The sequence below is a fragment of the Pygocentrus nattereri genome, chromosome 12 (genome assembly GCF_015220715.1).
Source record: "Pygocentrus nattereri isolate fPygNat1 chromosome 12, fPygNat1.pri, whole genome shotgun sequence".
Lineage (NCBI taxonomy): Eukaryota > Metazoa > Chordata > Actinopteri > Characiformes > Serrasalmidae > Pygocentrus > Pygocentrus nattereri.
The window spans coordinates 22,122,423-22,145,894 of record NC_051222.1 but is presented as its reverse complement, the minus strand read 5'-3'; the positions used below and the strand labels follow the sequence as shown (position 1 = coordinate 22,145,894).

General features: G+C 39.1%; 1 protein-coding gene across 3 annotated transcripts; it reads right to left on the bottom strand.

Moving 5' to 3' along the window:
- Window positions 1-9: 9 nt before the first annotated feature.
- On the bottom strand, window positions 10-23,309 carry pknox1.2 (pbx/knotted 1 homeobox 1.2). Of its 3 annotated transcripts, none has more exons than XM_017699026.2 (11): window positions 21,209-22,652; window positions 20,871-20,982; window positions 16,115-16,251; window positions 14,284-14,455; window positions 13,518-13,685; window positions 8,554-8,668; window positions 8,171-8,268; window positions 7,376-7,504; window positions 4,843-4,919; window positions 3,843-4,006; window positions 10-2,882 (listed from the first exon to the last, which is right to left on the bottom strand). In XM_017699026.2, the coding sequence occupies exons 1-11, from the start codon at window positions 21,283-21,285 to the stop codon at window positions 2,683-2,685; spliced, it is 1,449 nt and encodes a 482-aa protein (XP_017554515.1). In that variant the 5' UTR covers window positions 21,286-22,652; the 3' UTR covers window positions 10-2,682. The 3 variants fall into 3 exon arrangements, with proteins under 3 accessions (XP_017554515.1, XP_017554517.1, XP_017554516.1); XM_017699028.2 differs by having other exon boundaries at window positions 14,284-14,432; XM_017699027.2 differs by lacking the exon at window positions 21,209-22,652 and adding an exon at window positions 22,679-23,309 and having other exon boundaries at window positions 681-2,882.
- Between the last annotated feature and the right edge of the window lie 163 nt (window positions 23,310-23,472).

Genomic DNA, 23,472 nt, shown 5'->3' with positions numbered 1-23,472 from the left:
ACATTAAAGAAAATTGTAAAGTTGTATATTTTTATGTTCAATGTCAGCTTCAGTTAGCACTCCTTCATTGGTGGGAAACAAAAATAAATATGCTTCAGAGCTACTTCTTGTGGACAAACATGATACTGCACTGCTTTTCATTTGGAATTCTATAAATTTTTCCAAATTTCTGCAAAATTTAATGGTTAAGCTATAAACAAAGTCATTCAGAGTGGTTTGGTGTAAAATTCCATTCTAGAGAATCTTACTGAGCCAGAATTGATCAGTAGGAACCAGACAACCAAAGAGTTTAATGCTTGAGAGAGAATTTTGTTGTAAAACATTTTTTTGATAACACACTAAATGTAACTGAGTGTAAGACAAAATATGCCAAGTTTTTTTTTACATTAACATTACTATAAAAACTAAAAAAATACATGTAATTAACATTACTAAAAAAAATGTGTATGTTCACGTTTCACATAAATCTAATCTGCATGACTTTGTTTACAATGCAACCAGTGAATTATGCAGAATTTTGCAAATCCAGTGGTATACCCACTTAATATATATAATTTTAAGCATTTATGCTTAGTGAGCATTCAAAGAGTATATTTATGAGCAGAGAATTATATAACAGCATTCGTTCTGTAGTTTTTACAAGCTATACAGAAAAGAAAAAAAAAACGCAAAAGCAAAAACACTGTACGTAATTGAGTTTATTACAAAACAGATAAAGGCAAACATGAGCGTGTGTGAAAAGCAGCAAGAGTATCCTAAAAAAAAGAAAAAGTGAATTGTTTAAAAGAATATTTCACCCAAAGTTTTGATGAAAGAAAGCTAGTAGGTGCAAGGTAGCATTTTGCCAACTAAATCTGATCAATTCATCATTTCATTCATTGTTAGCTACGCCATATTAGCCTCCATTAGTATGTTTGGGTGAAGTGTTCCTTTAAATCTCAAAGGGAAACATGCTGCGTGTGGAAAGCCACCATGCAAAGCTAACTGAGGTCATGTTCGCCATCATCTGACCTCGTCCACTGCATCACAAGACGACGGCTGAAAATAAGAACCCAGTTTGATGAGAAAGCTGAAGCGCCTCACTTGAAAATGACAAACTGAACAGCAATCAACTCATCCAGTTTGAGAAATGACATCATACTTCAAAAACGGACGGATCTTGAAATGCAAAGAAATATTCATATTTGGCAAAAATACAGTCCAAAAAAGAGGAAGAAAATAAAACACCGGCTACAGTTTTACTGAATGTGAAATGGTACATACCAGGAGTGAGATTCAAAGTGGAAACTGGCCGACTGTACATTTTCTTAATAGTTTACATCGTGCAAAACCACACACTGTCTGTAGGCCTACACGTGTTCTACTGTAAAGTATATGATGTTGGTAAATAATAGTGTTTATGTTTACTTTACAGCAATAAAGCACAAACCCATGCAAAATTTTTTACATACTCGGAGCACTAAATGTCTCGGCTTGATTGTGATGGTTGGTGAACTCTTGATAAAGCACACTCTAAAAGGGCAGCTAGTAGCTTATGATTTTGTTTACCAGTTTTCCAGTGCAACAATTGGGATAAACAAAGAAATCGTGGAGTCGTGTTTCCAAAAACCACCTCATGATTATGTTTTAATTATCAAAACAAAATGAGTGTCCCTTCTCACATTATAAATACTGACCTTAAAGTGAACATACATAATTTATTATTGATCTTTTGTATGTGTGATGGTTTCCATGGCGATTATGACTGAAGAGGACATGCTGTTGGACCTTTAAAGCAGAAATGAGCCCAGTCTCATGTTATGATATGAAACATGAAAGATGTAAGGCCTTGTTTTTCCCCATTCTACTTCAGAGCTTATTACTATAGCAAAACCACTTTCAGAGTATTTCAGTTATGAAGCGTTATCAAAATTCCCCAAAACTGGGCCATCATATCAAAATGTGTTTTTTTTTCTCATTGCTAACATAAACTATCCAAAAATGCAGCGAAACTGAGCCAAAAAAAAAAAAAACCTCACAAAACCGGCACCAATTTGTTTTGACAGTGTAATATAAAAATAGTTTTCTTCTTCTCTTCTTCTCTGGTGCCTGAAAACGATGCAAACACAGGCATGCAAGAGACGTAATCTCATTGTCTTGATACTCAAGTAGACAAAGACGAGTAAAGCCAAATCATCCAGCATTGACCTAAGTTTTCTTTTTGTTTTTTTTCTTTCCTTTTTTTTGCTGTGTTTTCAACACGGCCGTTTACAGTAACATATAAAAAGTGCATGAGGTTTCTTGTGTGCTGCTGAATAAACAAACAGAAAAAAAAGTTTCTGAAATGAAACTGATGCATATCACCAATGTGCGAGACATGTAGAGAAACCCCAGACATGTAGTACACTTGTGCTTTTTTTCCTTTCAGGTGTCTGCGTGTGTATACTATGTTTTGGCGTGTATGGCTTTGAGCCTTCAATTTATTATTCATCAAGCTGTTTGACAACTTGAGTGTGATATGCAGTCCATGACCATTCGTTTAAATGCTGCAATGAGCAAATGTCTCTCGCCTTCCTTCTCTCTCTCATTTCTTTCTACTTCTCTCTTACCCCCTCACTTTTTGCATTTGCTGTCATGTTAATAATACACTTTAACATGTCCCTCTGTCTGTGTGCGAGTGTGAACGTGAGTAGTTTCTTGTTCCTACAGTGAGTCGCTGGTTTCCAGGCCTAGCCTGGTCATGTCGGAGTGGGATAGATTGTCCTCTTCGTCTTCATCGTCTTCGTCATCGTCCTCGCTGTGCCCTCCCATCATCACCTGCTGCATGGCCAGTGTCGCTCCATCTGATGTCAGCGTCTGCAGCCCGTCTTCTCCAGTTACCATGCCAACTGCTACCATGGTGCCTGAGCATAGTACAGTAACAACAATGAAACATTAAATAATGAACGTTACCTGTATTAACCCTACTTGGTCCCCCATGGTGTATGTACCTTGAAATGCCTCTTCTTACATTTTGTTGATTGATTTCTGAATTGTATTTACTAAAACAAGCTGAGAAATAGTGCAGGTTCTAAACTCTCAACTGATTCTACACTTATGTATGTAAACACAAGAGGATATGATTTATTACTGTTTGAATTTGTTGTTTTTGTTGTGCATACGGTTTTATTTTATGCAGGAAAAAACAACCATTCTATTTTGTCATGTTTTTGTCATACAAATGGAATAAAATCTGAAATAAAATTTACTTTTAACTAAAATAAATTTTTCTTCATTTCTGCGACAATACAGTGCAGAAATACAGTTCAAACATTTGCAAGATCGTATGTCACTTGGATCCGGAGTTATGAGGCTTTAAAAGGAGGTTGTGATGCACATCATTTGCCTCTCAATGTGTGTAATTGGTGAATATTGTGTATCTTTCTACATTTATGGTAAAAATGACCAATGGACATCACTAAGGACTGACCCATTGTTCCAGAAACCCTTCATTCTTCATTCTGTCAATATCTGAGACACATATGAAATGGCATTTGCAGCTGCTGTAAGGTTTACAGCTGCTGAGGTTACTGCGGCGGTTTTGAAAAGTAGTGACGTAGATAAAGGAGCACATCTTGATACGAGACATATGGGTATCATGTCATATGCAAGTGCCTTTAAAGTCCAATTTAAGATATGCAAAACTCGAGAAAAAGCTTTTTAATTAAATTAAATTCAATTTAATTTAATTTTAATTTTTAATTTACCAGCATGAATATTAAGTCATCCATAAAACATCCATATTTAAGATGCAACAACTCAAACTGACACCTTAGCTATTAATACATCACTGGGCTGATTTGCAATGTTATCACAGGCCGTACCGTCCTCCATGGCAACCTGTTGCTGGGAGACAGTGGAAGCGAGGGAGTCAGGCCAGAAGCGCTGGAGTGGGCGTGTCTGTGGCGTCTTCTTTTTGCTCTTGGGTGTGTCTGATGAACTGGCGTCCAGCATGGGCTGCAGAATCCGCCTCCGTGCATTAATGAACCTGAAGAGGAAGGAAATAAAGTAGGCCTGAGAGGGAATAAACTGGATATTTAAATATTTAAAAAGGACCCATATTCTACATTTCTTTTTCACATTTTCAAACCACTTTATTCCTTAAACAGGCTTTTTTTGTTAAGTTGTCTTTAATATGGATATGTAAATGAGTTCCGTTTGTGTTGCATTACATTGTGCTTCATATGCAAAGTAATTCCACCTGAAATGCAATTGTTATATTTCAGGGACACTGGAAAAAGTAAATTACAATTTCTGGAACTTGCCGTAGGCTGAAAACAGGCAGTCATGTGTGAACGGTTCATTGTTGTGACACTACTACTACTACTACTACTACTACTACTACTACTACTACTACTACTACTACTGATTATTATTGTCAATCATTATCATCATCATCATCATCATCATCATCATCATTATTATTACTGAGGTAGAATAAATACATAGTGTCATATAAAATGTTTTATGTTCCCTTGAATAAGCTTACATTCAACAGTAGAACTGGGATAGCAGTTAATTCTTTGTTCTTAGTGGATCTGTTTGATAATTCTGAAGAACCGCTTACCATGCAAAGAACACATTAAGCATGCAGATGGTTTTTTGAGTGTCCTTGGTTCTATGTAGGACCATTGTCTTCACAAAAGAACGCTTGAAAAACCAGCTTTAAGAGTGTGGTCAACAGCATGTTCTAAAACTTTAAAAATGTTTACATAGTACTTCCCTGCTTCTTATCACATCCACTGCAACTATTTTTTTCCTGTTCTAACCACTGTACCCTAAACAAACTAAGGAGTCATTTCGTATTGTTTGGTATTAACTCACCAGTTGTTGACTTGTAGCAGGGTGAGGTTAGTCTGCAGGGCGATCTGCTTCTTCTCATCTTCTGTTGGATACGGGTGCTAAGAGATAGAAAGATCCATATACTGATCAAGTCTCTCCTATAGAAACATAAAACTATATAACATCTCACACACACACACTCTAAGCCACTTTTCCTTCCAAGACGTCGGGGGAGCTGGAGCCTAACCCAGCAGGGCAGATATACAGACATATACATTCACTCACACACTCACACCGAGGGGCAATTTTGGACTGTGGGAAGAAATCAGAGAACCCAGAGTAAACCCACATAGACACAAGGAGAACATACAAACTCCACACAGAAAGCACCCTGGTCGCCTGGATGGGGAATCAAACCCAGACGCAGTGCTACCCACTGTAGATAAGATCACGTATAAGGTAATATATTTACAACAGAGATGAGGAGTGTGAGAGTCCAATTCATACCAAAATCTCATTCCCAAAATGTGCTCTCAGAGCCACCCTGATTTAAAGCTGTCAAGCTGTCATGTGGTGGGTGTTTCATGAATGAACACTATGAAGTGCATTCAAATCTTTAAAACACTTCAAACGATCAAAAAGGGTCTCTGTAGGTTCAAACAGGCACATAACCTGGTACATGAACTATGGTCATCCAAAAATGGTGTTGGCATGTAATGATTTCCAATTAGAATACCTGAGCTTATTACAGCTTTAAATTACTCTAGCCTTATAAATTACATTCTTTATAGCTTCTATATTTTATATTCTATGGTAGGCATGTCAAACTGGGGACCTTCCAGGCCAAAAAGCTGCAGAGATTAGCGTTTACCCTCAGGTAATGCTCTGAATTCAGTTCATGAAGGCTTTGCTAATAAGCTGATGAGCTGAATCAGCTGTGTTTAATGAGGCAGCATGCTAAAGTCTGAAGTGTTTTGACCCGTGAAGACACCCGTAACACCCGTGTTCTACACTTCTTAATACTTTGTTTTCCCCGTTTCATTATATTTGTGCAGGTATCTGCACCAAAAAGCAATCGGAATTCATTCATCTTAAAATATCTCTTCATCCCTTAGAATTAAAATGACAGAAAAAGAATTAAGACTACTATATCTAAATGACCACTAGTCTGACTGGCTGCCCTGTATTGTGCCTCATTCAAGAAAGCACTCCTGGCTGAAACACTCCTGATAACGTCAACATGAATGAGCAGGGCTAAAGTGCTGTAGACTGAATAAGCAGATATATGTATATGCATTGGTTGTAATATCACATGAACCAAGATTGAATGGACTGCACAGACTAGATAGTTAACTACAGGATTTGTAAAAAAAAAAAAACAAAACCATACATTACATACTACATCAGAATTTAGTTTCCCATGTCATGGGTTCTTTAACACTCCAAGGGGTTTAAATGGTGATGTCTGATAGCCGCAGTCTCATTAGAAGGATCTCTTACTGTGAGCTGCCACTGTAGAGCAGGCCTCATCTCCTCATCACTGATGACCTTTTATGAGCTCCTCCAGTCGCCTAGTCAGATGAGGGCTTATGAATGTAAGCTTCTGGCCATCATGTGTCTGTCATCCCCTTCTCAATTCTCTCTTAACACATTCCTTGTCTTCATCCACCTAGCCTAGCAAGCTTATTCTTAGACTACAAATAAAACATTTAATACAAAACAGAACTCTGACTACGTTGCTAGAAAGCACCTAAGAAATTATGTTTTGATTAAAAATGTACATTAAGCTATTCAGGAGTGGATGGTGTGTTCACAGCCTACGCCTATGCCATGATCGTGTTAGCTTGTTTGCTTTACAGGAACTCCCCACAGCATGAAAATCTCACATATGGATGGAAAGTAAATATGGATAACATCTTTGCACAATGCTAATTGGTGTACAGAAGTTTCTATCACTTGCTAGCTACATTAGCCTTGAAGGTCCAGTACAACACTAATAAAACAAACTTTAAACAACAAAAGGGTCTTGGCTGATGATCTACATCTAGGGTTATGGGGGAGACTGTGGAAATTTGATTTTATTTGCCAAATTATTAATTATTTTATATTAATTATTACTAATTATTACTCAAATAAAGGCAAACTCCTAAAACTATGCTATGTAACAAAGCTATAATGCAATTATTGCAATGTGAAAAGAGCCAAGACTACAATCTTTTTGTTGCATGTTTACAAGTTTACAAAATTACATTTTTGCTGTCCATTTCACAAGCTCAATAGTGCACTTAGTGGATTTACACCTCAAATATGTGTAGTAAAATACAGTACTAAATGCTAGAACACAGGACTAATTATAATGTAGCCGTCGTAACAAATCTGTCATAACAAATCAAATTTCAAAATAATTATTTTATCAGAGTAGGATGGAAAACACTTTTTAAAATGTAAGTTAATGTAACAACTTTCTTTTCAAACATCTTTCATTTTTTTCAAATGGTGTATTTTTTAAAAGGTGTTTTCACCAAGGTGTAACCAAGTTACTAAAATTTATTTACTATAGTAAAACAGTCCTCACCCCAATATGCTGGAAGAGCCAGGAGCGCATGATACTGGTGGCATGTTTAGGGAGAATGCCCCGTTTGCTCTTAGATGAGCCTTCATCTTGACTCAGGAAACTCAGATCCTGGTTCAGCTGCAGCTGGAGCTGAAAAACATACACACACAGGAAATTATGAGTGTGGTATGTCTGTGTGTGTGTGCAAGAATGTGAGAGTATAAGACGTATGTGTGACCAAGAATTTGAATTATGTGAGTGCCGCATATAAATGAGTTAATTTGTGCCATTTTGTAGTTTTAATTATAAATAAATGAAACAATAAATAAGCAATATGTAAGTAAGGCCATATGAACATAAGAATAATTGTGTATTTGATATGAATACTGAAAAATAAGTTTGTTTTCTTTTTAATAGAAAGGTACAAGTTCGCAAAAACAACAGGGTCAACAACAACAACGAAAAAAAACCCTTGTTTAAATATGCTGCCAGAACAACAGCAGCAAAACCACTTTGTCATACTGCATTGTCTTTTATTGTATAAAATATGCACAAAGCTACCCATCTTGTTAGATACAGAGTGTTTTTTCTGAGTGTGTGAGCTCATTCAGACCACAGTTCAGATCCGTAAGAGCTTATAAATCTCTTTGACCAACTGATCAAATTTTATTTTATAAATGTTTGTTTGCTGTTGTTGTTTATTTACTTATTTATTTATTTATCCAGTGTAATGATCCCACTGAAGAATGACATATTTCTATTCATGTACTTAAACTGGTCGTTTCAAAACTGCAGTGGCGTGTACAAGTGTGTCACCTGTGAGTTCTGGATGTGTATCGTGCCAGGTGAAAGCGCCTGAGTGACCATCTGGCCTTCTGGAGTCACAACGGTAACTGGCTGATACACAGTACCACCTGAGTAAACACAGACACATATACAGTCAAACATCATAAAAAGAACTACAAAACTCTTAATGACTAATTAACCATACTTGTCGATAACACAAAAAGACAAGTTATACTTGGTAGTGGTGTGTTTCAAGGAAAAGCAAAGAGCGAGAGAAAGAGCAGAAGATATACACATGCATCTATATTTCTGTCTATTTGTGTGTATGTGTGTGTACATATATGTACAGAGTTAGAGAGAAGAAAACTAAGGAAAACTGCTGTGGGAGCCAGCACAAAAGCACAAACACATACCTGACACTACCTGTGTTGGGTTTACCGTTGTCACGGTAACACTGCCCTGTTGCAAGGCGGATGCTGGTACTACAATACCCTGAGGACTTACAGTCCCAGCAAAAGAGCTCGGGGTCTGAGAATACACACACACACACAAAATAAAACAGTTACTTACCTCAATAATAATTAATCATTGGCAAAGTAGGGATAACTATTTTTGTCTATGCATAGCATGTAAAATATCAACAATAAACAGCTATGCTGGGAGTTTTCATGCAGAAATCTATTTGTAGTTTCACAGAAACACATATCTACACTAAAATCAGCGGGGAACCCTCACGGCTTTCTAGGCCTTCAGAATAAGTAATATAAATAAAATAAATAAATATTTAAATATTTTTGAGAATTAAATAAAACTTTTCTATAAGATTTGGCTAGAATCAAAACCTCCTGAAATACCTAATGGAAATCTGTCCATGCAGATTTATTATTTTTTTTTAATCAGGGGTATCTAAATAGATGCAGATGATAGATGCTGGGGCCAATTTCCTGAGGAAAATAGTCAGTCCTCCTGGAAATCCTAGATATGTCACTCACTGTAAATATAAATGGTCAAATAACCAGGTTTCAGTAAGCTGTTAGAAATGGAACAGTGGCAGCAGCTCTCTGCCAGGCGTCTTTACTGTAAGGTTTCTGATGTTTCTCACTCTCTCTCTCATGCACACACACTGTGCTTTTCTGAGTGCAGCGCAGTTTGTGAAACACTGGATAAAAATCGTAGTAGTTGTAAGTTATCACAATGTTTTTTAAATGTGGCGGTAAAGGTTCTACTTTGCCTACTTTGCTTGAAAAAAACAATATTCTGTTGCATATCATATATGCGGATAGTATCGTGATATTTTTGCCATAATCGCACACCCTTAGCTGTCTGTCTTTTACTGGCTGGTCAATGTATCATTGTTAGCAGTTTGACATTGCTCATTTCAATGACCTATCAAAATGCAGAGTTCTTGTATGGGAGGAGGGGTATTCTAAAAGCAGCACAGCAAAGTTCGCCAAGGAGGCTGGAGTTTCTCCATGTTCTAGCTGTTAGCTCATTGACTGTACTACTATGCTATCTTATATGTAGTCACACCAGCTTTACTGCCTCTCTGCTTGCGTTTTATATGCCTCTCTCTCATGCTGCTCTGCCATCTTGGGTTCTGGGCACAGTAGGGTACACCCACACATCCTACAGCAAGGCACCTCAAATATTAAATATTTCTGCACCTCATCCTCACTACCTCATGCTCAGATATGAGTGTTGTGTTGGTGCTGTACTGTCTTGTTCACTGAGTCTATTTATTGTATTAATTATACACTCTGCATTCATTTTTTACTAAGCCGCTTCTCCGTTAGGGTCGCGGGGGGGGTGCTGGAGCCTATCCCAGCAGTCTTCGGGCGAAAGGCAGGATACACCCGGGACAGGTCGCCAGTCCATCGCAGGGCAGACAGACAGACACAGACAGTCACTCACACACTCACACCTAGGGGCAATTTAGCATGTCCAATTGGCCTGACTGCATGTCTTTGGACTGTGGGAGGAAACCGGAGAACCCGGAGGAAACCCACACAGACACGGGGAGAACATGCAAACTCCACACAGAGAGGACCCCGGTCATCCGGCAGGGGAATCGAACTTAGGCCCTCTGTGAGGCGACAGCGCTACCCACTACGCCACCGTGCCGCCCCATATATAAATATACACACACACACACACACACACACACACACATATATACATACATACATACATACACACACACACACACACACACACTCCATTCTTAGATGCATCACGATGCGGACATGAACGATTCTGAACCGATTCATAAATGTCAAAAAAAAAATTCATTTATAATGTAATGTTTACAGAAGGCAAAAGGCAAAACTTGGAAGTGGGTAAGTGCAGCGCCCGGACAGTCTGTCGCAGCATATAACAAAAACACTACTGGATGAGTGAGAAATCCGACCGGCTCCCTCTGCATTAAAAGCCAGGTTAGATCAGGAGTAAACAATATGAACGAAAATGCAGATTTGCCTTGCTCTGCTTTAAGCTTTAGCTCAGCTACAGCAGCTTTCCTCCTTTGTCTCTGCCAGAATACTTTTCGTCAAAAGTAGAAGACTAATTGTAAAATGTCTCAACGTTCGACTGTTTTACAAGGCTGAAGTCACTTCTTATTCTCCAGCTTCTTGTTTGAAGGATCTAGATCACCCTAAAAGCACATTTTATCGCAGATGAGTGGCAGCAGTGTTTAATTTGCTCCAAATAAAAGCAGTGTGTGAGAGCCTTCCAGTTCACTTGCCACATCAATTCCATTTGATTTATTAATAAAAGATATCGGACGTAAATGCATTATGGATCATTACAAATACTTTACTTTAAAACTACCAAGTCAGACAATAGAAAAAAAAAAGATGCATCAATAATCATTTAATAATCGCATCGCAGCCCTCTGAATCGTAATCAAATCATGAGGTGCCTGAAGATTCCCTACCCCTAATATATATATATATATATATATATATATATATATATATATATATATATATATATATATATATATATATATATATATACACACATACATACACACACACACACTGCTCAAAAAAATAAAGGGAACACTTAAACAACACAATATAACTCCAAGTAAATCAAACTTCTGTGAAATCAAACTGTCCACTTAGGAAGCAACACTGATTGACAATCAATTTCACAGCTGTTGTGCAAATGGAATAGACAACAGGTGGAAATTATTGCCAATTAGCAAGACACAACCAATAAAGGAGTGGTTCTGCAGGTGGGGACCACAGACCACTTCTCAGTACCTTTCTGCTTTCTGGCTGATGTTTTTGTCACTTTTGAATGTTGGTGGTACTTTCACACTCGTGGTAGCATGAGACGGACTCTACAACCCACACAAGTGGCTCAGGTAGTGCAGCTCATCCATGTGAGCTGTGGCAAGAAGGTTTGCTGTGTCTGTCAGCGTAGTGTCCAGAGGCTGGAGGCGCTACCAGGAGACAGGCCAGTACACCAGGAGACGTGGAGAAGGCTGTAGGAGGGCAACAACCCAGCAGCAGGACCGCTACCTCCACCTTTGTGCAAGGAGGAACAGGAGGAGCACTGCCAGAGCCCTGCAAAATGACCTCCAGCAGGCCACAAATGTGCATGTGTCTGCATAAACGGTTAGAAACCGACTCCATGAGGATGGTATGAGGGCCTGACGTCCACAGATGGGGGCTGTGCTCAACACCGTGCAGGACGCTTGGCATTTGCCAGAGAACACCAGGATTGGCAAATTCACCACTGGCACCCTGTGCTCTTCACAGATGAAAGCAGGTTCACACTGAGCACATGTGACAGACGTGACAGCGTCTGGAGACGCAGTGGAGAGCAATCTGCTGCCTGCAACATCCTTTAGCATGACCGGTTTGGCAGTGGGTCAGTAATGGTGTGTGGTGGCATTTCTTTGGAGGGCCGCACAGCCCTCCATGTGCTTGCCAGAGGTAGCCTGACTGCCATTAGGTACCGAGATGAGATCCTCAGACCCCTTGTGAGACCATATGCTGGTGCGGTTGGCCCTGGGTTCCTCCTAATGCAGGACAATGCTAGACCTCATGTGGCTGGAGTGTGTCAGCAGTTCCTGCAAGATGAAGGCATTGAAGCTATGGACTGGCCCGCCCGTTCCCCAGACCTGAAACCGACTGAGCACATCTGGGACATCATGTCTCGCTCCATCCACCACAGACTGTCCAGGAGTTGGTGGATGCTTTAGTCCAGGTCTGGGAGGAGATCCCTCAGGAGACCATCCGCCACCTCATCAGGAGCATGCCCAGGCATGGTAGGGAGGCCATACAGGCACGTGGAGGCCACACACAATACTGAGCCTCATTTTGACTAGTTTTAAGGACATTTACATCAAAGTTGGATCAGCCTGTCGTGTGCTTTTCCACTTTAATTTTGTGTGTGACTCCAAATCCAGGCCTCCATTGGTTAATAAATTTGATTTCCATTGATGATTTTTGTGTGATTTTGTTGTCAGCACATTCAACTTTGTACAGAACAAAGTATTCAATGAGAATATTTCTTTCATTCAGATCTAGGATGTGTTATTTGAGTGTTCCCTTTATTTTTTTGAGCAGTGTACATACACACAGTACAGGGCGAGTCAAAAGTCACAGGCAATTCGATGGACTAATCTGGGTTTGGCGTTTGCCAGAAGAATGGTACTTGTCTGACTGTACTGTGCCAAGTGTAAAGTTTGGTGGAGGGGTTGGGCTCGGCCCCTTAGTTCCAGTGAAAGGAACTCAATGCTTCAACAGACCAAGAGATTTAGGACAATTTCACATTCCCAAATTTGTGGGAACAGTTTGGCGACGGCTCCTTCCTGGTCCAACATGACTGCGCACCAGTCATGTTGGACCAGCAAGGTCCATAAAGACATGGAGGAGTGAGCCTGGTGTGGAAGAACTTGACTGGCCTGTACAGAGTCCAGACCTCAACCTGACAGAAAACCTTTGGGATGAATTAGAGCAGAGACCACGAGCCAGGCCTTCTCGTCCAACATCAGTGTCTGACCTTACAAAAGCGCTTCTGGAAGAACCTTGTAGAAAGCCTTCCCAGAAGAGTTAAAACTGTTACAGCTGAAAAAGAGTGGGCCAACATCATATTAGACCCTATGGATTAAGAATGGGATGTCACTCAAGAGCAAACACTTTTGGCAATATAGTATATATGGTATATGTGTTTGGTTGCAATCCAAAATAGCACTGAAGCACTTGAACATGCTTTCCCCCAATGTTAAAATACACATTATCAGTGTTTTATCATCAGGATTTGTACCAATGCTGATAAAAGTGTAGAGCCTCAATACAATCAGTCAGGCCCTAAATTGTGGCACAATTAATTATGAACAAGTGGAATTTGTGAGTGCATCTACCTGTGTAGGTGAGTATGGACTGCCAGGATCAGTGCTACTCAGCAGAGTCTCGCTGTTCATTTTGGTCTTCAGGCAGGCGATATATCGGCTGCAGAAATCTTTACACAGATCATTCACCTTCTCCAGCTCCAGCAGGTGGATCCGCAACACCTGGATCGCCTTTACCATCTTCAGCAAGCCAAAATAATCACAGGAACAAAGTATATAAAAAGTATATGGGTTTACAGTTTTAGTTTGTGGTGAACAAGACGAGTGAGGACCAATGGCAGACTGATCTTGGATAAGTTTTTAGATTTTAGTTTATGAACAATCTAAAAAGAAAAAAAAACAGCTGCTGGCAGCTTTTTTTCTTTATCTTGGTGATATATAACTTGATTGGGATTTTCTGAAAAACTTAAAACTGAGCTACATGAAAATTGTCCACTCTTGCCTACTAGTCTTGGTAGATACCTGTAAAATTGCGAAAAACCTGATGAAACTTTAAAGTTTTATAATGTGCATTGTATAATGTTATATCTTATTGCAATATATGCTAACATCTGCACCAACAGAAACTGCTTGCACATCTTGCACATCTGATTCTGATTCTAAAAAGATTCTGAAATTTAGAGAATCAAATTTTGCTCGGGCAACTTGTATATACTTTTTTTCAAGCAAGCTCAGTGTCCAGGTCATGATGCTTGAGGGAAAAACTACCAACTATGTCTTACATCCCCACTAACAGCGAATCAGTGAGTGTTGGTGGAGGAGACGGCTAGATCCTCACCAGGCTGTCGAGTTCTGGGTCTTCGCTGAAGAAGGCCTTGCTCTCTTTCTCTTGACTCCGGACAAAGTTCTGGATGTCTACATCAAAACTTGCTGACGTCACACACTCCGAACTTTGTGTGGACTGTTCACACTTCTCAAAGAGCAGTGCTAGGAGGGGGAACAGGGGGTGTCTGTCACACAAACATACAGACATACATGTCTCAAAGTGAATCACTGATTTCAATAATGCAATAAATAATTTAAAATGTATTCTAAATGATTCTAATATGATGCTAGCACACTACAATATTAAAAGGTGTCAAATAATTTGTAAGAAGCTGCCCAGAACGTCCAGAATGATGAACAAATCTATAAATAATTTTATAATACCTGACAAAGCTGTAAAGGGGTGGGCAATATGACAAGATATATTTTTGTAATAATAAATTGCATCACATTACGTCAGCATGTTGTGGACATCTTCGGTACTTAAACAACACTGACCAATAGCATGTTTAATTGTAAAGTGAGCATAATTAGGCCTGGTTAATAGGAATTAAAGCAGTGCAAGATGTGAAACTTTGAACATAAATACCTACATTCCTAATTTTCTTTGTATTTTTAAATGTGGCACTGGTGGTTCTTTTTTGTTTGTTCCAACATATCAAGTCTCATATTCTCAATAAACATTGTAATTGATATTGTATATGGAAATGTCTACAACAGGGGCATCTAATCTTATTCGCAAAGAGCCAGTGTGGCTGTTGGTTTTCTTTCTAACAATGCATGAGCACACACAATCAGTTGTTGTAGAAATTAGGTGTGTTCCAGCTTTGCTGGAAAGAAAAGCTGCAGGCACACTGGCCCTTTATGGATAAGAATGGACACTCCTGGTCTACAAGTATAACAACATTATACTCCAGCCATATTGCAACCCCTGTATAGTATTCAGAATGCTAAGTTACCTCAGCTATTGTTACTATCCTAGCCTTTTTCAGCCTTTTGTATCTTTCAGCTTGAAAACAGCCAGGTTGTGAAGAGGTAGTAAACTGATGCCATGCCAGATAAGTGGTGCTGAACGCTTTAATTCATTCCATTTATAAGAGTGTAAAAATGAATTTACACCTGATTTTTAATCCTCTCCCGCCGCCGACATTCTGTAGCAGCACTCTGCTAAGTGATGCTACACTATGCAATGCAGTGCAGAGAAACTGAAAACAAATTGACAAAGGCATCCTATCTAGCTCTCTTTGATTATTTAAAATATAGAAAGCAAAGCATCTACAGTTTGTTAAAGCTAAGAAGCACTTTTTAATTTTAATCTTTTTCTCTTCTTGATTTCATACAGTAGAGACAGAAACCAGGCCTACTCAGTCATGCTGCTATTTTTTGGAATACAAAGTTTTATTTGCCTACAGGCAATATAAAGCGTTTGTTAAAAGGGTGATGTGTTTTTATTTGTATCTTAAATACAAAGATACCAAAACCTACTGTGGCCCAAAAATCGTGAAAAAACATGGGCTCACTGTACGGTGCCATAATATGTATTGTGATAATTAGGGTAACAAACAAGTTGGAACGAACAAAATGCACCACTTAAACAGTAGTAGTAGAGGTTTTGGGTGTGACAGAAACAATATTATTATATTGCCCATGCATAATGACAAGTCATTCTAAACTTTACTTTTAAACTTTGATTTTAAACATTAGTGTTTGTGTACAGAATGAATTCCAGTTATATAGTGACGGAAGTAAAGAAAGCTGTATCAAGAGAGGGTGAGAAAAAGAGAGAGAGACGGAGACAGAGACAACAGACAGAGTGATAGAGACATATATAGAGAGCACTCTACCTGTAGATGGCAGCTTTTTGGGCTTCCATGGGAGTCTGTGGTTCAGCTGGCACTGGGTCGCTCTCTTCCTCTTCTTTCTCCTCTTCCTCCTCCAACTGCTCCTTCGTTTCTCCCACTGCATGCTCCTCCTCTTGCATCTATCCAGAGAGAGAAAGAGAGAAAGAGAGAGAGAGAGAGAGAGAGAGAGAGAGAGAGAGAGAGAGAGAGAGAGAGAGAGAGAGAGAGAGAGAGAGAGAGAGAGAGAGAGTCAGAAAGAGAAAGAGAGAGAGAGAGAGAGAGAGAGAGAGAGAGAGAAGATAAGGGCCAAATTTGAAAGTAGTTCTGTGCTGGCTGACGTATGATGACGGTGAGGATGCTAGCAGGCAAGCCTGCAGTTTCTAGTATGTGTGTGTGTAGGAGGTGAAGAACACACAGCATCTCTTTCATCCCCTAACCGGACGATCGAGAGGGCAGGGGGGCGGAGCAGCTACATTCAAGGATGAGACCCTAAGGGTAGACATGGGGTTTTAAACTGTGTGTGTGTGTAAAGGGCACTGAGACTGGAGACACAAATCACACTCACACTCCCATAAATGCACTTATTCCTTGATGTAAAATCTACTGTTTTTTTTTCTTTGCCATTTTATTGCTAATATACAGCTTCTATGAAGGCCTCATAATTTCACAGAAGACCAACGATGTATTATTCACTACAATTCAAAAATGTTGAAATCATATGCCATATCAACTTGCTGTTATTTTATTAAATAACTTGGTTGTATGCAAACTGCCTGGTCAAATTACATTGTTGATTTTCTAATTGAAAGAAAAAAATACATCCTCTACAGAGAAGAAACTTAGATATGACATTTTCTGCAAACCACTGGAGATGTACACAAAGCCATTTAGACCATTTTGTGAAGTTGTTCAGTGTAGAGAAACTTACTGACACAGATTCTCTTTACAGTGGTGATGATGGGAACTAGGGGCCATGATGTCTACAATGCAAATACCATTTTCTTTACTATCCCAAATAACCAATGAGCATAAACATGTCTTCAGAGATTATATAGGCAAATGGGGATAATATTACAAATGTGGTAAATTCAACAAATAGGAACAAATAGGAACGCCCTGCATGTACCGACTGCCATGAATGTATTTTTAAAAAGTTTCAGGCCAAAACATTATCGCAAAAAAAAAAACAAAAGGACCTATTTTGTGAAAAACTTTTGAGATGGAGCTTTTAGGGGTAGTAAATATTTCAAATGTTTGGGTCCTACCACCACTGGGAACAATTCAAGACTAAGAGTCATTCAAAGAGTAAGTTTCTCTAGAACAACAATGTAATTATACAGGATTTTTGCAAAAATGGTGAATTGATTGCAAAAATATGGATATTCATTCAAAATACATATATTTTATATATAATTGATACATTTCATTTAAATAGAATCAGTATTTTGCAAGACAGGTTACTTAAGCAATAGAACATGAGAGGGAGTGTTCTATTGCTTAAGTTCTACTAAGTTCTATTCTAAATAACATCACGGCTGTGATTTGATCATGTTGATGTAGCAATAACACAGAACCCCAAGTGTTCTTTTGCTTTCATTCAAGTAACAAAACAGTAACAAGCTCCGCTCACTAGTTGCACAGCCAGCAGTTCGATCTCCAGCTTCTTAAACAGAGCAACTGACAATTTAGGAATTTAGCGTTTAACCAAATTGGCTGTCGGTCAAATGTGATCTTAAAAGTATACAGTTTCTGTTTGTGCACAAAGCAAAAACATTCAAATGGCTTGAGTGTCTCCTACAGCTGTCAAAGTTGTTGCTTAGCAACCGCATCTCAGCTAAGTGATGTAGTGTTTGTGAAAAACCTGTGACGTTATGGTGAAATAACAGCACGATTAGTACGCTCCTCAACCAATCAGCTTGCATGGCTGGAACTAACTGTTGTATTAAGTTCTTGAACAAGCAGCTTGGTACTGAAATAAAACAACATTAATATTCACAAAACTGAGCTAAACTTTATATTGTGGCATTTTTAATGGGTCAGTTTTATTTAGTCAGACTCTGAAAATGAGACTACATGTTTGGTGAATGGTATTTGGTCCATTTCTGGCTAATTCCAGATTGTTTAGGTAATAATAATAATAATAATAATAATAATACATTTTATTTGTAACACACTTCACGTTTGATGCAAATCTCAAAGTGCTATATAGTAGAAGCATCTCTATAAAATCAAAGAACTACTATAAAGCATCTTTACAAATATGATCTTAAAAGTATCCATTTCTATTTGTGCACAAGGTAAGAAGTAAAAACTTACAAATGGCTTGAGTGTCTTCTACAGCTGTCAAAGGAGTTGCTTAGCAATGGCGTCTCAGGAGTGATGCAGTGCTTGTGGAAAAAAACGTGATGTTGTGGCGAAATAACAGCACGATTAGAACGCTTCTCAATCAGCTTGAGTTGCTGGAACTAACTGTGGTATAAAGCCTTTTAATATTTATTTATTATTGTTATTATTATTACTTTTGCATTCTCTATTACTCTCATGTTAGTTGACACCAACATGACATTTGTAAGCAAATCAAGATTTTATAACAGCTACAAAATTTGAAAACACACACACACACACACACACACACACACACACACACACACACACACACACACACACACACACACACACACACCGCTCTAGCTTTAAGTAAGAAGTACAACAGTCTTTTTGTCTTGGAACGTCTCCACTTAAATCAAGATATAAACACCGGACGTGTATCAAAAGCCTCTTTATATTGTTCAGTTACACAAGCGGAGAGCGGAGAGCGAACTTTTACAGTGAAGGTGATATAAAACTCTGTCATTCACACAAGGCTGTTAAACTCTGGCAGATGTGAAGGTTACGGAAATTTTCCAGTGTGGTTCCTCATATTAACTGAAAATCATTACTTTCATTGACTAACTTTTTTTCCCCATTTATACCTGGAAACAAACAACAGAAGTTTTTAGAATTTAAAAAAAAATAAAAACAAGGAAAAGTCCTAACATGCAAATACAAGAAGAAATATAGAAGATTCTGCACTACTTCTAGGTCATTGCTCAAATATAAGTAAATTTGTGACACTGACTACGTTTGTACAAAAAAAGTACGATTTTTTTTTTCTATAGAAGTCCGCGTTCAGACAGCTCTCAGGAGGAAGCAAAAGGGGATACTAAATTCTAAGAAACACTTAGTGTATTTATAGTGGGTCTGTAGTTATAGCTACAAACCAGCAGGCCCGTTGCATAGGTTGTGTCTTGGAGTTGTATTTTATATTGTGTTAATGTTTTACGTGGCTACTGTTGTTTGTCCATGTTCAACATCACACCAATGTGATTTGTTGAAAAATCCCCGCAGGGGACAATAAAAGCTACTACAACTGTGTTATAGCTCTCACATAAAGTATGTATGTTCCCTTACTCAAACATTTTATTTGGGAAAAGCTTTCATACTCTTTGATAACTGTCCCATACATTGACCAGCTGCTCACTCCTGATCTAGCCCACCACACTGAGCCCATTATACCCATATGTGCATCGAAATAGAATTAGTTTCATATGAACTAGTAGTCAATACCATGATTTAATAATTGTGATAACTGATAATACCAGCTGTGATGTCATTTAACATGGTCGAAAATGTTAAATGCCTCAATAAATACTGGTATACATGCATGAGACGAAATGTTTCTCACTTCCGAAGTGTGTGGTACAATATAAATTAAGCAATTATGCCTGTTTTACTGGCAGGCTTTAATGCAGTATTGAAAAATCCTTAATATTATATATAGTCCTATTAAATCCTTAATATTATATATATATATATATATATATATATATATATATATATATATATATATATATATATATATATAGGTCTTAATATGCTTAGCATTGCAATAAAACTCCACAGGTGAATAACTGGGCCCAAAATGAAAATCAGATGAATTAGTTAACACGATTGCTGCATATATATAAAACCTTTTGATTCTGTATTAAAAAAAAAAAAAAAAAAACAAATACAGCCAGTAAAAAAATAAACATTTGTTTTCTACAAATGTAGAGCTGCATATACAATGTGCAAAAAGTTTAAATTTCCTCAGAATTTCTGGTGGCTTTGTTAAAAGTCTGGAATTACCTTTTGAATTCAACTTCTGTAAATTCAATCGTTACAACGTAAACAAAGTCATTAGGTGTGAAATTCTCTGTTCTAGAGAAACAAAAATATGTTCACAGTGACCGTGATGGGAACCAGATGTCCACCTCTAAAAGCTCCCTTACAGAACGTTATTATATGATAACATTATGAAGACTGGAGGATTTGTCTAAAACTTGATTTTTAAAATCCATGTTGAAGAGGTACATGCCGGGTGTTGAAATGCAAAACAGTTATTTTTTCAGATCTGACTATTTTACCCTCATTAGTATATACAAACCCAGAAGACATGTGGACGTTCACTGGTGGCTTTGAATAGTAAATCAAACGGCTATATCTGTACTGTTGACATCTCAACCCCTGGTTCCTATCACCACCACTGTAAGGAAATCTGAGAAAAACAGCACCCGATAAACTTTGGCTCGTACGCTGATACATGCTGGATGTAAGATTATACATTCATTCGAGCATAGGTTTAGGACACAACTCACCACATCAGGCTCCCAAAATAGCTGTTTCAATGTGCCCCTTGTTTTAAAAGTAGGCAACACGATCAAACATAATCCTTACTCACCTGTTCAGCCTCCTGGAACTCCTCCATGGCCACCGATGGGGAAGTCATCATAGTTACTGTTGCTGCTGACAACACTTGAGCATTTCTAGCGCACCCAGTTTCAGCACCACAACTGGAAGGACACAGGGCTCCTTGGATTATCCATAATAATGCTTTATTTTTCAACCATTTAACAGATATTCATACATTTCAGATCATTACTGTACAGCTTGAACAACACGTTACAAGAACAGGTCACAACTTAAACCAAGGCTGCTTCACAGGATAGAGTGCCACTGAAATAATAACCTACAGGAATGAAATAATAACCCAGGGTTCATTCTGAAAGCTGTATTCACCTTTCTAAATGTGGCACAAGGGCATGCATGGACTGAAACATAAGATGTGTGTGTTGTGTCCAAGACTTCGAGGTCATTCAACTCCTAAAGTGAACTTGCAACTCATAGCGGGGGTGGGGGGGTCATGGAGAGCAACAACATTTCTTCTTCACCAGAACCAGCCAGCTAGTTAGTTAGTTAGCACAGCTATTTGCATTTATATCTCGGCTGTGGTTTAACTGAGAGATTAGCGTCACGTTAAACTGAGCCACGAAGACAGACAGTGAAACTGCCTTCATGTAGTCTTACAGCAGAAACGAGCTGAAGCTGGCTTCCTATTCGAATTTCCCCGTTCCACCTTAAATGGTGCAGCAGTTACAGGCGCCAGAATGTAAATGCTGCACCATTTAAGGTGGAACGTTAACATGCGAACAAAACACTCGAGTATCAAGCCGACTTGGGCTTCGTCCGCTACAGCAGACCGACTTCGTGGGGCTGCTGTGAGGAAAGGCGGTCGCACGGAACAAGCGGACAAGCCACGGAGCTCATTCCGACTCGTCTTTCCACCAAACGACCTGCTGCAGGCAGCATTAGCCCGGCCCTTGTTGAGCCCAATCGCAGTTTAGCCACCAAAATGAACGGCGGCGAGCAGAGAAGGCGGTTCGTCCGTTAGCTACGCTGGGGAGTTATTTTCGTATCTGCTCCTAAACGCCACCACAGCCGCCATGTTACCCCTGAACGTGTTTTATAACATGCCCTGACTTCACTTAGCGTTACTCTGGCTAATAAAACAGGAGGAACTACCTTCCTCAACACAGACCGACTAACATACACCACCGTCTCACAGTTACGCAAATCGCGCTCTCGAAACTATTTAAACACAAATCCGATAAATTCGCTAGCTTCTTATTCGAATGTTCCGTTCCACCTTAAATGGTGCAACGCTTAGACTCTGTAACGGCTGCACCATTTAAGGTGGAACGGAAAATTCGAATAAGACGCTGGCGAAAAGGAAGCAAACTTCAGCCTCGCGACATAAAAAGCAAACCGAAAAAACCGCCGTCCGCTCCGCGAAGAGACAAAAACGGCTTCTTTTCTGACTTGCGAGGAAAAAAAGGGAGAAAAAACACATCGCGTCTGTTTCTTTAACGAAAATAAAAGCCTGCCCATCGCCTATCAATCAATCTAGGGACAGCAGGACTATCCCTCCCTACGATCCGAGCTGCCCGCCATTCGCCGCTTGTACAAAAGATCATAAAAAAACACAGCGGGCCCTCGCCGCTGCCTTGCGCTCTCGTCCTCCGTCAGCCCAAACCGCCATCATATTCTCCTTTTTTTCCTCTAACGTCAGAGTCGGAAAAAGCAGACGGTCGGGACGCTTCTCCCCTCGGGCAGCCCTCTTTACTGCGCGCCCGGGGCATTATAGCGCGGAGCCGAGATCGCCCTGATTGATAGGGAGTAAAAAAAGGGAGATTTTGAGTGACAGCTTACCTCAGTGCCAATCTTCATCACAATGACAAGCGGCTGCAGCAATCGGGACCCGCAGTTGTTGCATTGCGTCACCACGCAAGGCACGCAGGCCGCTTCGCTCATGAATATTCATGCAGTGGGAGGAGATGTTTTACGCTTTACGAAAATTGTTCTCGCCCCCCTGAGAACACTCACCGTGTCCTGTGGGAACCTTAGGCGCAGATTCACAAATACCCATAAATACCGATACTCCTCACTGTCTCTCTCACTAGTAGGGTGCTGTCATATCTATATATACAGTACTTATCGAAAAACACCAGTATTAGAATTCCATATGCACTTTATCAGAAACTTTCTCACGCACCACAACCTCTATATATTCACACTCATATGCAAATATGTCAGGTATTGTTGATTTTCTAAGTGAAAATAAGTACACATCCTCTACAAGGAGCACATTTTCATGCACATGTACCTGCTAATGTTTACAAACAGAAAAAAAAACAATAAAAAAAATCAAACAAATGTATGTGGCCTATCCAAAAGTTACGGACCATTGAGGAAAAGGGTAAAGTAGGGCTAACAAATTATGCACAGAAGCAGGTGGACTACTATCTTTAGTGCACCTATATTGTAAGTTGGCCTGATAAAATAAACATGGCTGTAGATACAAGGTAGTGTACCTAGTAGCCAGTCAGTTTACATTGTTAGAGCCCAATGAAGTTACTATGATGTTATTTTTTTCCATTGATCTAAAATAAAATAGACTAGTCGTGTGAGTCATGTCTCTAATTATTTTCTTTTATTTGCAGAAT

Bases quoted from the DNA above. Each gene is read 5' to 3' on its own strand.
- pknox1.2 (XM_017699026.2), bottom strand. From the start codon at position 21,285: ATGACCTCGAAGTCTTGGACACAACACACACATCTTATGTTTCAGTCC. The intron at 20,983-21,208 runs GTGAATACAGCT...GTGTCCTTCCAG, and splicing joins CTTGTGCCACATTTAGAAAG to TTGTGGTGCTGAAACTGGGT. The intron at 4,920-7,375 runs GTGAGGACTGTT...TCTATCTCTTAG, and splicing joins GGCTCTTCCAGCATATTGGG to CACCCGTATCCAACAGAAGA.